This window comes from Rutidosis leptorrhynchoides, chromosome 3, assembly GCF_046630445.1.
Source record: "Rutidosis leptorrhynchoides isolate AG116_Rl617_1_P2 chromosome 3, CSIRO_AGI_Rlap_v1, whole genome shotgun sequence".
Classification (NCBI taxonomy): Eukaryota; Viridiplantae; Streptophyta; class Magnoliopsida; order Asterales; family Asteraceae; genus Rutidosis; species Rutidosis leptorrhynchoides.
This window is the reverse complement of record NC_092335.1, coordinates 59,651,659-59,666,093: the sequence shown is the minus strand read 5'-3', so window position 1 is coordinate 59,666,093 and position 14,435 is coordinate 59,651,659. Positions and strand designations below refer to the sequence as shown.

At 32.7% G+C, this 14,435-nt stretch overlaps 1 protein-coding gene across 1 annotated transcript; it reads left to right on the top strand.

The window, feature by feature from the left end:
• The first annotated feature begins 290 nt into the window (after window positions 1–290).
• On the top strand, window positions 291–3,999 carry LOC139896184 (E3 ubiquitin-protein ligase WAV3-like). Its single transcript, XM_071878781.1, has 2 exons — window positions 291–855; window positions 1,903–3,999. Exons 1-2 carry the CDS (start codon window positions 637–639, stop codon window positions 3,784–3,786), a joined length of 2,103 nt encoding a protein of 700 aa, XP_071734882.1. The 5' UTR covers window positions 291–636; the 3' UTR covers window positions 3,787–3,999.
• Window positions 4,000–14,435: the final 10,436 nt, after the last annotated feature.

Below are 14,435 nucleotides of genomic sequence, written 5' to 3'. Positions count from 1 at the left end.
AAACAAACAAATCTGGCAGAATAATAAATAAATATTCCGTAAACTTAATATTATTTCACGCTTGTCAACAAAATCTCTCTACTTAATAATCAATCGATAAGTCAAACCCCAAGCCGCAAAATCCTACCCAATATTCCCACCTACTACTCTCGATCTTAGCTAAAATCCTTACCCAATGGCCAATACTACGTATATTTATTTAAATACATATTATTTAAATACATAAATATAGATAATATACTACGTATTATTTAAATACATAAATATAGATAGTAATCATAGTTTGATCCTTTTTGGATATTATATTATTTCATTTATTTGGAATCCATTCTCTAATTAAGCTGATATGACAACTTCGCCCCTCACCTCCTATTCTATATCTCTTATCTCTCTGTTTATATATTACTCCGCATAATTATAATTATATTACGGAGCAATATGCTATCGATTAACGTCCAGAAACCCTAACCTCGAGATCAAATAAAATTGGGGAAATGGTGAAATCAACGTATATTCACCGAACAAAATTCTTGAATAATGTTGCTTTACCTAAGATCTATCAACAAAATTCCCAATTTTCTTAATTACAATCTCTATATATTGAATCTTAATTGATTCATTACATTCTTCAAAATTATGGGCGGTGATAGCACATGGAAGAAGGTGAAAATTGCCCTAGGGCTAAATACATGTCTTTATCTCCCTAAAACCATCGACGACGATGATTCGCTTCACTCGCCAACGCCGTCATCTCGTTCCCGGAGCTCAGATGTCCGGCACCGGATGCCTACTACTCCCACTCCATCTTCTTCTGGTCTCCAGATTTCAAAATACGGCATTAAATCGTCCTCTAAGGTATTAATATATATCGTATATTTTGCCCTAGCTTATTATTGTTATATACTGTATATCACATAGTATACACATATATATGCACTTGTATGCGATTATGTTATTTTTTTAATAAAAATTCGCTAATATTAGCAAACTTTATATAACTATGGTATATATTTCTGTTACAGTAAACAGTGTTAATTTGTGAGGTAAAAAGTAAAAATATGATTATAGTCAACTAGTGAAAGTATTGCGTGTAATTGAATTAGTTTTAGTAATTTAGTAATGTAATGTAGATAGATATGTAATTAAGAGATAAATTGCTAGTGGCTGGTAATGGTGATGATGATGTATCATGGGTGTATAGACATACAATATTAGTGGTGGGGATGGAGATAGTGATGGGTTAATTTATTGTCATCTAATTTTCAACTCTGACTAGCTTTAAGAATCATGTGTTTCAAGAATCATGTGTTGTGTTGAAGCCTTGAAGTGACATTAGTATTTGACTATTTGTAGTACTGTAATTTGTAATATTGTTTATTAAAAAGTTAATATTATTTAAGAATTGAGACTTGAGAATTGATTCTTGTAACATGATGAATAAAGTTATGTTTCTGAATAGTTTACTATATGACCTTTTTATTACTTTTATACTGCTGCTTGTTGAAGGTTAAGTGCTTTGTATGGTCAACACCTTCACTTTTTACACATTAAACCTTCTCTTTTTTTTTTGTTCATAGTTGAATAAACACTTTTGGACTTTACTTATGGAGCATTAGATTGATTAAAGTAAGTTTAGCTTTGAAAACAGTTGAAAATCTTTAGCTTATTCTTATTGAGTTCTAATTCTTTTTATATGTGTGTTTGCTTTTGACTATATGCTGCATATGCTTTTCTTTACTGCCTTGGAACCTTTATCTTTGGAACAACAGTTCAAGAATGATCTTTACTTAAAAAAAAGTCTAAATTTTTGTATGATTTATAACAATATGCCATATTATATATCAGTATATACACATTTCAAACTTTTTGTTTTCTGATCAAGTTATTTTATTTGTATCGCAGCGAATTTGTGCAATATGCTTGACAACAATGAAATCCATCAATGGTCAGGCTATCTTCACTGCAGAATGCTCACATTCTTTCCATTTTCATTGCATTACATCAAACATAAAACATGGAAATCAAGTCTGTCCTGTTTGTCGTGCAAGATGGAAACAAATCCCTTTAGAAAAATCCACTTCATCTCGTGTGAAATCAAGTATCAATTCAAGTTCAAGATCCGACCATGATCCATGGATGTTACAACAATACATGCCTCCACAACAAACGCGGTCCGATCGCAACGTTCCTTTACTATTTCAAGCCCCCGAGCCTCCTATCTTTGATGACGACGAGCTTATCAACCCGAAAACCGAAGAAAATTGTTCTGCTAATCCCGATTCTAATGGAACAATCGAAATGAGAACGTACCCTGAAATTTCTTCAGTTGCAAGATCCTCATCCTTTAAAGATTTTGGCATCTTAATCAATATTAAGGCGCCCGTCACCAAAGGAAATCAAAACGCACGTGTACCATTAGATCTTGTGACCGTACTCGATATCAGTGGTAGCATGACAGGTACAAAGATTGCATTACTAAAACAAGCTATGGGTTTTGTGGTACAAAATCTTGGCCCATTAGACCGATTATCGGTTGTATCGTTCTCTTCTTCAGCTCGTCGCCTTTTCCCGCTTCGTCGTATGACTGAAACCGGGAAACAAGAATCTTTACAGATGATTAACTCATTGGTTGCTAACGGGGGGACGAATATATCCGAAGCTCTTAAAAAGGGAGCCAAAGTAATGACTGATCGCAAGTTTAAAAATCCGGTTAGCAGTATGATATTATTATCAGACGGGCAGGACACGTACACGAGCTTAAGTCCTAGACAAAAAGGACTAAAAACTGATTACCATATTCTTTTGCCCGATTGTAACATACCGATTCACACGTTTGGGTTCGGTATCGATCATGATGCGTGTGCGATGCATTTTATCTCAGAACAAACTGGAGGGATGTTTTCGTTTATCGAAGCTGAAAATGTGATACAAGATGCTTTTGCTCAGTGTATCGGAGGGCTTTTGAGCGTCGTGGTTCAAGAATTACGTGTTGAAGTCGAGTGTGTTCATCCCTCGTTAAAAGTTAAGTCGATTAAAGCCGGGAGCTATAAAGTTGTAATGGGTGCAAATAAAAGATCAGGTTTAATTGAAGTTGGTGATTTATATGCTGATGAAGAAAGAGATTTTCTTGTAGCAATTGATATTCCGGTTGACGATTCGTGTAACGAGATGTCGTTAGTTAAATTCAAGATAATCTACAAGGATCCCGTTAAAAAAACGACGGTGACCGTTGGTGGAAAGGATGATGTCATCATCGGTAGGCCTGAAACAACTGCAGGCGAAGAAACAGTATCTGTTGAAGTTGACCGACAGAGAAACAGGCTAAGAGCCGCTAGTGCGATAGCTGAAGCGCGAGGTGCAGCGGAACGTGGTGATCTTACGGCGGCAACAACGGTGCTTGACGGTTGCCGGAAAAAGTTGGAGGAATCGGTATCAGCACGTTGTGGGGACCAGTTGTGTGTAGGTTTGGTTGCTGAGTTAAGTGAAATGAAAGAGAGAATGGCGAGTCGTAGAGTGTACGAGTCTTCTGGGAGGGCTTACGTGTTGTCGGGATTGAGTTCACACTCATGGCAGCGAGCCACGGCTAGAGGTGACTCGACGGAGATGACGAGCCAGATACTGACTTATCAAACACCATCAATGGTGGACATGGTTAACCTATCTCAGACAATGTGTTTTAGCCGGAGTCCATCGTCATCATCGATGGTTAAACCGGCGGCTGCGTCGTCTAAAAAGAAAAAGTCGTTAAGGTCAATACACTCATTTCCTCAACGGCAACCTAGATGATGATAACAGGAAGAACATGTTGTCAAAAGGTGGTTTGGTTTGGTTTTTGAGATATTTGGGTGTCTTTGGTTTAAAAATGCAAAAGGGGTGGGAGAAAATGTTTAAAAATTGTGAGTATATTTTTACTAATTGGATTGGCTGATTTTAATAGAATAATTTTAATTACATTGGTATTAGTAGAGCGTTATTTGCTTTTTCAAGACTCATTTTGTTACAAAACTAAAACGATCAAAAACTTAATAACTTGTTAATCCTTTAAAACATTTCATTTTCTATGACGTGTTTAATACTCTTACTTCTGCTGTCTACCTTATTTGCTAAACATAAATTAAGCTTCACTTTCACAATTTACTGTACTTTTTAATCTCGCGTTCCACTTTTCAATTTCCAGTTTGCATTTCAGTTTCACGTCACCCCTATATATATATATATATATATATATATATATATATATATATATATATATATATATATATATATATATATATATGGGGTGGGATCAAGAGTGAAGTAACCAATCGGGGGAAGCGGGGGAAAACAAAAACTTTTTTTTTTTTTTTTTCGTTTTTTGAAAAAACTTTGTTCACGAATATTAGACCAATTTTAACCCCGTCTGTGACGTCACAGGCAGATTATTCACTTTTAATCTGCCTGTGACGTGGCAGTGTCACCCTTTGACACCAAAATAACCCTGACGGCCCTCCTGTGTCAAATAGGTCCCACCAGTTTTATACAATTTAAATTTAAAACATTATTAAATAAAAACTAAAATATTTTAAACATAAACTTAAAAACATACATTTGGTTAAAAAAAATACACAATACGGAAAAAAATAATAATTATTCGATACTAAAATACTAAAAAACTAATCTTCGGATGAGTCGTTGTTTTGAGGTGGTGGCGTTGGTTGGAGCAAGTAGCTATATTTGTCGAGGAACACTGTTTGAAGACCTTCAATAATTTGTTTTCGGACTTGGTCATCGATTGCCGAGGGGTTGATGGCTAAAATGCTAGCTCATTGAAACGCGGTTTGGAGTGTTGCTTCCTGTTTCGCGTGTTCTATACCCGATGCTCTCGCTTCCTTATGCTTTGAAATAGCTTCCAAAGCCTCATCCGCTTTTGATGATCGAGTTGAAGAGCGAGTTTTGTCGGTGTCGGTAGTACTTGTTGATCGAGCCTTCTTTTTTGCCCGTTCTCGCCCCATTGGCCTTGGAAAAGGATCATTCTCAAAAAGATCGTTTTGAGAAAGTGGAACATCAAAATCTTCATCGTCGGCATCTAAAGAAACATGACTACGCGTGCCGGGAACGTACCACTTCGGCTTATCTTTCAAAAACCGCCAAGCATCCATCATATTAAACCTTTTCCCTTTGCTATTTAGTATATAGATTTCATGGGCTCTATTCTCAACATCGAGGTCACTTTCTCCGTTCCTCCTATTTCGTAGGGCTTCGTTGTAAGCGGCATTAAACTCTTCACAATTTTTGTTGATATTTCTCCATTTAGAGGACAATTGGTCATCGCCTCTAGACCATCCGTGCTTGTTGTTATTGAACTTCTTATAAACCGTACCCCACAACGATTCATACTTTTGCGAATTTCCCTTTCGGGAATCTTGAGAAGAATCGATCCAACATTGCGCCAACCACTCTTCTTCTTTGGTAGTCCATAGTGTACATTTTTTTTGAATCGGAACTAGTTCGGTACCTACATATAACATAAATAATCAAATTATATATACACATAAATATTCTTTACACATATCAATCTATTCTAAATCAAACTATATACAAAATATTCTTAATCAAACATACACAAATCAAACTATATACAAAATATTCTAAATCAAACTACATATCAAACTATTCTAAATCCGAACAGAATATATCCGAACTATATACACAAATCAAACTATATTCGAACTATATCCGAACTTTATATATACAAAATATTCTACAAATATATACATATAACGAAATAAAAAAAATTATCATACAAACATATACATATACATATACCGAACAAAAAAAAAAACTACTGCAACTATATACATATATCCAAAAAAAAATTTATCATACAAACATATACATATACATATATCGAACCAAAAAAAAAAAAAAAAAAAAAAAAAAAAAAAAACTACTACAACTATAAACATATAACCAAAAAAAAAAATATCATACAAACATATACATATACATATACATATATCGAACAAAAAAAAAAAAAAAAACTACTACAAATATATACATATAGATATACCGAAAAAAAAAATTCATACAAATATATACATGTACATATACCGAACAAAAGAAAGAAAAAAAAGGAAATTATACCTTTTTTTATGTTTCCGTTGTTGCGTTTCCGGCACCGAATCGACTTGAGTCACCAGACTATCCGGACGCGGAGTTTCGGGACGGGGAGATTCCGGACGCGGAGTGATCGGAGGCGGAGTTCCGAAATTGCGGGCTTGTTCAAAAAGCGAGTTTTGTTGCAACCAAACTTGATGTTGTTCTTCGGGTGTCAAAGGACGATGTTCGGGCAAAACAATTGGTATTTGTTGTAGATGGCTCGGGTGTGATGAACCTTGACCTATGTACGATCCGTACCTCAACATATCCGTGTAAGAAACGTACTCGTTCGGTCTTTGGTTCGGGTATGGTGGTCTTTGATTCGGATTCGACATAGTGATTTAAAAAAAAAAAAAAAAACTTGAAGTTTGAGAGATAGAGGAATTGGTTGTGAAGAAGATGAGTGTTTGGTGGAAGATGAAGATAAAATTGATTGAATATGTGATAAATTCGGAATAAAAAAAAAAAAAAACCCCCAAACGGTCAAAGGATCCGTTGGGTGGAACCGACCAATCAAAAAACGCCACGTACCCCTGACGCGTCTGGCACCATTCGTTTCAAATCTCACTGACGCCCAATTTTCGTTACGCTTGACGCCCCACTATAGGCGTCAGAGGGCGTCACCCGACGCCAGCGCGTCTGACGGGACCCCTCTGACGCCTGAGATGAAAATATGAACATTTAGTAGAGACACTTTGTGATAAATGTTTTTATTTTGGCGGGAAAACGCTCGAAGAAGTAATATATAACAATTATCTTGTTTTTCGAGCGTATGTTGAGGTTTTAGCTATTGGGGTTTAGATATTAGGGTTTATAGGGTTTAGATATTAGGGTTTAGAAATTTAGGGTTTAGGGTTTAGATTTAGGGTTTAGACTTAGGATTTAGATTGAGTTTTTAACACGAACGGTTTAGAGTTTAGGGTTTAGGGTTTAGGGTTTGGTGTTTTGGGTTTATGGAGTAAACCCAAAACACCAAACCCAAAACCCTAAACCCTAAACTCTAAATCGGGCTAAATTTTACTTCACAAAACATGAAAAAAAAACGTTCATATTCTTCACGAACATTATCTTGAATGTTATTTTTGTCGATCGTTTTCCCGCCTAAATAATAACATTATCACGAAGTGTCTCTTATAAATGTTCATATTTTCGTGTGATCTTGATGCCGGGAAAAAAAAATTGCTTCCCCCCGCTTCCCCTCGATTGATTACTTCCCCATTGATCCGGCCCCTATATATATATATATATATATATATATATATATATATATATATTTTCATTTTCGTGTTGCAGTTTTTAGATTCACCTTTCAGTTTTCAGATTTAGATTTCAGTTTTCAAATCCTTTTTTATGCAGCTTCCAGTTTTCAGTTTTGCAAATTTATTTTGCTTTTCAATTACGCGTTTACATTTTATTTTTGGTTAAGCCTTTTAGTTTTTAGTTGTACGTTTCAGGTATTCGTTTCACAAAACTGAAATACGAAACAGAAAGTAAAAGCTAAAATACGCAACTGAAAATTAAAATGCGAATATGAAAACTCAAACGCATATATGGAAAGTGAAATTTGGAATTTGAAACTGAAAACTGGAAATCGAGAAACTGGAAACTGAAATGTGAATCCGAAAACTGAAACACGAAACTAAAAACATAAATGAAAAAGTGAAAAATGAAACGCGAAATTGAAAATATAAACGTGAATAAGAAAACTAAATATTGAAATGCTAATCTATAGGGAATTGATATTTCCAAACTTATTTTTGATAGATCCACACAGATTCACTAAATTACCCTTAATGATGTGTTATATAAATTTTTCATTTCAAATTATCGGAGGGTATAACTGGAAAGTACCAACATATATGTGTGGATCTATCAAAATCATATTTGGAAATATCACCTCCCTAATCTATATCTATCTATCTATAGTTTCTATTAAAATTCTAAAATGATGACATCATAAATAAGCTTTTCTCCTTCGTTAAAAAAATCAAAAATAAAAAGAAAAAAAATCTAAGCCATGTTGACGATGTCATTAACATTAATTAAATAAATTAAAAAAATAATAATAAACAAAAACGCAAACCCGTGTTTATATTTTTGTCGTGAATTACAATTACTACGTATTACTTATTAGGGTTCTTAGTTTCGATGTCCAGTTTGGAATACTACTCCCACGTCGTTCGTTTAATTCCGATGGTCTGCAACTCGGTAAAAATCTAACTGCCCTGTTCTCAATCCATTTTGATTATATGTTTTGATCTTCAGTTTATTGCTTATAGATGAGAAAATATTACTTGCATATATAAGGGTTCATTAATTTTGTGTTATAGGAACACACTCTATGAATGGATCACATCATAGAATCATATATGGAAGATGATTTACTTATTTAGTGATCATTCGTAACTGCTATTAGTACACTATCTGAAAGCTGAATAAAAGTGTGATAACTATCATTATGCTAACTTGTTGACCATATATGTGTTTGCTGGAATCGTATCTCAAGTACGTGTTTTAACCCGTATCGTTTAAAGCATTTGTTCTTAATGTTTATAAGACTTATTTGTTCTTAATCGTTTATAGTACGATTACTATTTTCGGGTTGTTGTGAACTGAACCATCAGTTAGGTTCATATGTAACAGAGAGTGCTATCCATTGGATGAGATATCATAATGCCTGTGTTATGAAGGGTTCAACAACACCGTATCACTATACGATCTTATGAGCTTTTTAAGTTATAAGGTGATATTCTTATTTATTTTTCGTAACTATGTTGGGGTTGTTGTGTCTTAAACCGATCAGCACTAACTTTACTCAATCTTTTAATCGGCATATTTAAACTCCGACTTATCAATATTCTGCCATTTTGTTAATGTTATATGATGTTAAATCATAAGTGTGTATGTTTGCTTGTGGTTGATTCTATGCATGAATAAGTATTACAATGGATGTTTGTTTTAAATATTTCAAAATGAATTCACTGCACAAACAGGTGATCATACATCACAAACTTTCTAGGTAAAAAATTATCATTATATTAATGCAGTATATAGTCTTTATCTTGAGATCATTCTGTTCAGATTTTTTGTTACAAACCTGCAAAGTTTAGGGTATAATGTTACTTGATATATTAGTGGTTTATTTATGTTAATAGTATTTAGCAACATAGAATTTGCTCTACAGTTTTTTGAACAACCATTTGTACCAATGATGGACAATTTTTTATTAAGTAGGCCCATTGAACCAATAGTTGATGAAGTGGTCAATTTGGTTTTTGCTTTTCATCTAAATGGTCAAATAGGTAAACTTAAATGTATCAAAAATGATAACACGTTGAATAGGTTGAGCGGTTCAAATGTGTCTTTTTGTAATAAGAATATGTTTTTTTCAAAAGTATAATAGTAATCTGTCAAGTATGTAATCTCATATGTGAATTACCTATTGGTTTTCACCAATTGTTAAAAGTCAGGATATGGATAGCACACCGCTTGCTAATATTAAGTTGGAAAAACATTTGTCAACAACTGCCGCAAACTTCAGTTACCCACCAACTTATACTCTAGACGATGTTCAGACGTTACCGAGGTATGTGTACAATGTCACTTCATTACATATTTTGCTGAATTTAATTTAAAGACATTTATTCATAAAGTTTTAGCCCGCTTAATAACGTTTATATGTTTTATATCACTTTCTGCACATAGGCACATACGTGTGTTATACGAGGGAAAGTTTATTCAGGTTTTTTGAAGATGATGGTTGGGTTGGATATGCTTGCAAGAAATGTAACACAAAGGCGGGTCCAAAGTGTTGTGTTGATGATGATTATGATTGTGCAAGTTGTGGTCTTCTAAAGGATGTGTTCCCTAGGTAATCATACTTATTTAAAGCAAATTTGTTTTTTATTACATTCATCTTTCAAGTGGAAACTAATAATTACACATCATTATATTCATCTTTCAATTGGACTCTAATTACCATAATTAGATATGAACAAAACTACGAGTAGTAGGTTGCAATTTTGAACCATTTGCTTTTAAGTGTGCGGTTTTGGAGAACTAACAGTGGTTTATCTGGGCTGGTTATGGTTAGCAATTAAATTAGCCTACTATCATGTGTTTTGTAAGAGAAAATGGTTCTGGATACCATATAAAGTTCGTTATCACCGATTGTTGTTCAGAACTTCGGTGGTTATTTGGGCCATTTTTAGAGAAAATATCAGTTCGTAGCATTTTATTAAGCGAACGTCACAAAACGAAAACGTTTTCAATGTGTTTTGAATATGATGGAACTGTTAGTTTCAACTTTGGTGATAAATGGAGCATTGATATTGAATTCACCCCATTAAAGTTAAACTCAACACAGTAAGTTGCAAAATAGATAGCCTTAGGTCCTCAACCTCATTCTCAACATTTTTTTGGTTGTGCTGGTAGCTTTCTTATTGTCTTATTGACTTGTCTTTGTTGTCTTTAATCGATTCAGGCACATCTTTCACCTATCTGGTTGACCCACATTATACAAGGTAGACACAATGAGCAATGTATAAATATAAATGCTCATTTAAATGATCATAGGGTTCCATATGAAAACTGGTATGGTATGAGGTAATACTTGATTTCTTATCCTTACTTTTAGTATTGACTTTTTGCATCATTATAGTTTTCATGCTAGAGACAAGTTCTTGATGTAACAGGGCAATTTTAGTGCAGGGCATAACAAGAAAGGGTCAGCTTGACCACAAAAGTATTAACTCTCGACTTCTAATATCAATCTCAGTTTTTGAATAACGATAATAAAACAGTATTCACTAATCATTTAAATTCTGGCTATAACAGTTTCAAAGTTGTATAAATAATAGATAGAGAATGGCTTTTCAACATGTTCCACCCATTTAAATGGTTGAATAGGAGAATAAGCTTGATTCGTGATTTGAAGGTTTAGATATAGAATTATAAACTGGTTGAAGACTGATTAGTTTCCATAGAGTTTGAGATTTTGTGTGAAAGCAATAATAGTTGTCTGTTTTTTTTTTTTTTGACGATTTTTCGTTGGCTTCGAGGTTTCTATTAAAAACAAATAGCTATATGCTAAATGAGCTGCAAAACCTTTCTACTTAAACAAAAAGTTTTCAACTTTAACTTCTTAAAGTTAAGATGTATAGAGACGTGTCAACTTGCAGGAAAGAACGTACAAAACCGACTATTATTATATCAAGTTAGGTATATGCTCTTCTAACATTTTGTTGATTTCGATTGTTGTTATTCAGATAGTTCGAATTTCACTGATAACCCTAATTGATTTAGTCGTAGAGGTTTGATGTATAATAATTATATTATCTATATTATTGTTTTGTCATTTGATCATTTGTAGATGCTAACAGTGGAAGTGGTTATAGTATTCTCTTTAGCTTGAAGACACAGCAATATGAATATTGTTCCTCTTTATATAGGTAAACATTAAATACGAAAATATCGGGTATTAATTAATGGTGGCAGTTTAGAGTTTAGCCCATTTTACTCTAACCTGTCAAATAAATATAATGTAGTTAAAAATTCAAATTCTTCGAACGTATGGTAACTTTTGACTACCGTAAAAGTATGTAACATACACCCTGCATACTTTTTGACTGTTGTAACTTAATTTACAACAAGCTTGAATACATATATCGGTTTTAAGCAGTACAGGCTTGCAAGTTTCTCCATGACAAATGGTGCCCGAAGTTTCTTGTGATCATCGCACTAATGAGGGTGGCATTACACCAAATTCTTCTTGCAGGAGCTCCTGATAACGTTCAGCCAGGTAATTCATTTTAAGTATACTCATTACCATGTTATGTACGATGAAATTGGAATCACTTTGATTCCTCGTCCGTTATGTTAGTTTTATACAGATATCTCTTCCTTATCTTATTTCTAAATTTATTGTTATTTGTGTATGTGAAGGTTTTGATTTTGAATTTTGCTTTTCAAGGGTTCATGTACAGAAATTTGTCATGTTTAGAAAACATCAAAATGCATTACATGCTTGCTGTGCAAATAATACAAATTACAAAGATGAATTTGATGTTCAAAGTAGATTCCTTTTAGTTATGTGGGTTTTTGATTTCTTTTATATGCTTGAAAGACCGGAAGACTATGAACTGAATGACCAGAAGAATATGAAATGATTTTAGTTATGTGTTTTTGTGATTTCTTTTCTATATTTTATTTTCAGGGTTTGTATTAATGATTTGGAGGTTGAAGTCTGAACTATGTTTGGTTATGAGAAGAAGATACCAAATATTGCTCTCAAGATGAGTTTTGAGGTATGTGATCTTCAAATTCATTCAATTATTAAACAATTACTAAATTTTTATTTTTTTAATCTGGGTTCAACGGATGCTTTTATCATTAAACTATATCTTTGTGACATGATCAATAATAGATTTTGAAGCTGTCCTCGAAGCTTATTGAGCTACAAGTTCACACTTTTAGAAAAATCACAAGAAAAGGTTGGGAGAGTCATTTGTGCGTCGTTATTATGTAAATATAAAGGTTGAGATAGTAGTTATAATCTATTACAATAGATTTTCATTTGATATTATATTTGAGTTTGAAGTGATGAAAGTCATATTCTTGTAGTATTTTTTCTTATTTTTTTTAAATGTCTTTTATATAAACCCGTGATTTCACGGGTCTTTTCACTAGTTTAAAACTGAAATGCAAAAGTGAAATTATAAATGTGTATGGAAAAATTCAATAACACTCGAAAGAGTCAAAAACTTGATAAGACTTAAAAACTTCAAAAAATAAAAATCAATAACTAACTAAAATATTCTTTGCTTAATTAACAATTATATGCGTGAAAAAGTATAATAACTTTTACACCAATAAGCGTAAATATATACTAAAATATTGTGACACCATAACTTATCACGGTTCAAACTTAGACGATACTTTTTAAGCATATAAAGCTTCTTTAAAAAGCGTCATAAAACAAACGTAGTTGTATTAAAAGTTAGAAGTATTAGATCATAACTCACCATAAACAAGTGAATTTTCACCGTGAATCGATAAAATTAATAAACTTTTACTCCATTAAATGAATAAATATTTTTAATGACTGGGAGAAACAAATGCTGTTTAACGCCTTAACCTTTTGATTATTGTTTATGGCAGCTGATCTATTACGTTATTACTTGATGTTGATTCAAGCTCGCTAAATAAAATCTTAAGCTCTTGTATGTAATTATCTGCTTTTTAAGCGTCTCTGACAAATAGTTTCGACCCACAAAATTTGATGCTACTTCCATGCTATTATTTCTACAATTAAAATTATATTTTCACTTTTGTAATAGTGTGATATGTTGGTGAACTCAATTTGACATACTAACTTATTCATGTTTGGCATGTGATGTTTAATAGTCATTTCTAAAAGTGTAGAAGTTACAAATTTCATGGTTCATCTTTAACTACCAAATTATTCGTATTTGTCATGATGTACGCTGCTAGGTAAATATTAAAAAACATGCAGAGGCAGAGGTGAAGGTAAACTTTTAAGTTGGGAGATTTAATTATTTATAAAGAATAATAATAAATATTGTATGTTATATTAAAATAGAAAATCTTTCTAATTCATTTATTTTTACATGTAAATATATTAAACAAAAACATTATTAATCATCATAAGTTTTCTTTCATTTCCCTACTTTTTCATTTCATTTTCTTTTATTTCCCTTTCATTTTCTTTTATTTCCTTCCTAAAAAGACTCACATATGTAATACTTTACTATTTATTTATCATTTGTTCTTTTATATTTTAATATAACTTCATAATACAAAAAAAAAAAAAAAAAAAGGGACATATGTTTTTTATAAGTAGTATGCATTAATTAAATAAACTACACCTGAATTTAATGGAAATTGTTAATTAAAAAACAATAAAAGAACATTTAGAGAAAAACAAATGTATTTTTTGTTGGGAAATTACGGTCTCACTAATTCCCACCACCTAGCCTAACAATAATAGTAAAGAAATAAGAACAATCCACAACACAAGAATTTAACGTGGAAACTTCAAAACAGGAGAAAAATCACGGGCCTCCAAAGAGAAAAATACACTATATCACAAATTGTTACAATGACATAGACAACTCTCGTAAGCCAACTACACTCTCCAAAGTATTTAACTAAAACAACTCCCAAACAAGGGTAAGAAAGAAAGAAATAATCAAATACTTAAAGTGTATTGATTGGTGCAAATTGAAATGAAGACTTAACCCTCATTTTATAACCAAGTCACCTACCTCCAACTTTCT

What these genes read in the sequence shown, in the direction of transcription:
- LOC139896184 (XM_071878781.1), top strand. Translation starts at nt 637, where the DNA reads ATGGGCGGTGATAGCACATGGAAGAAGGTGAAAATTGCCCTAGGGCTA. An exon ending in GCATTAAATCGTCCTCTAAG is followed by an intron (nt 856 to 1,902) that starts GTATTAATATAT and finishes TTTGTATCGCAG; the next exon opens with CGAATTTGTGCAATATGCTT.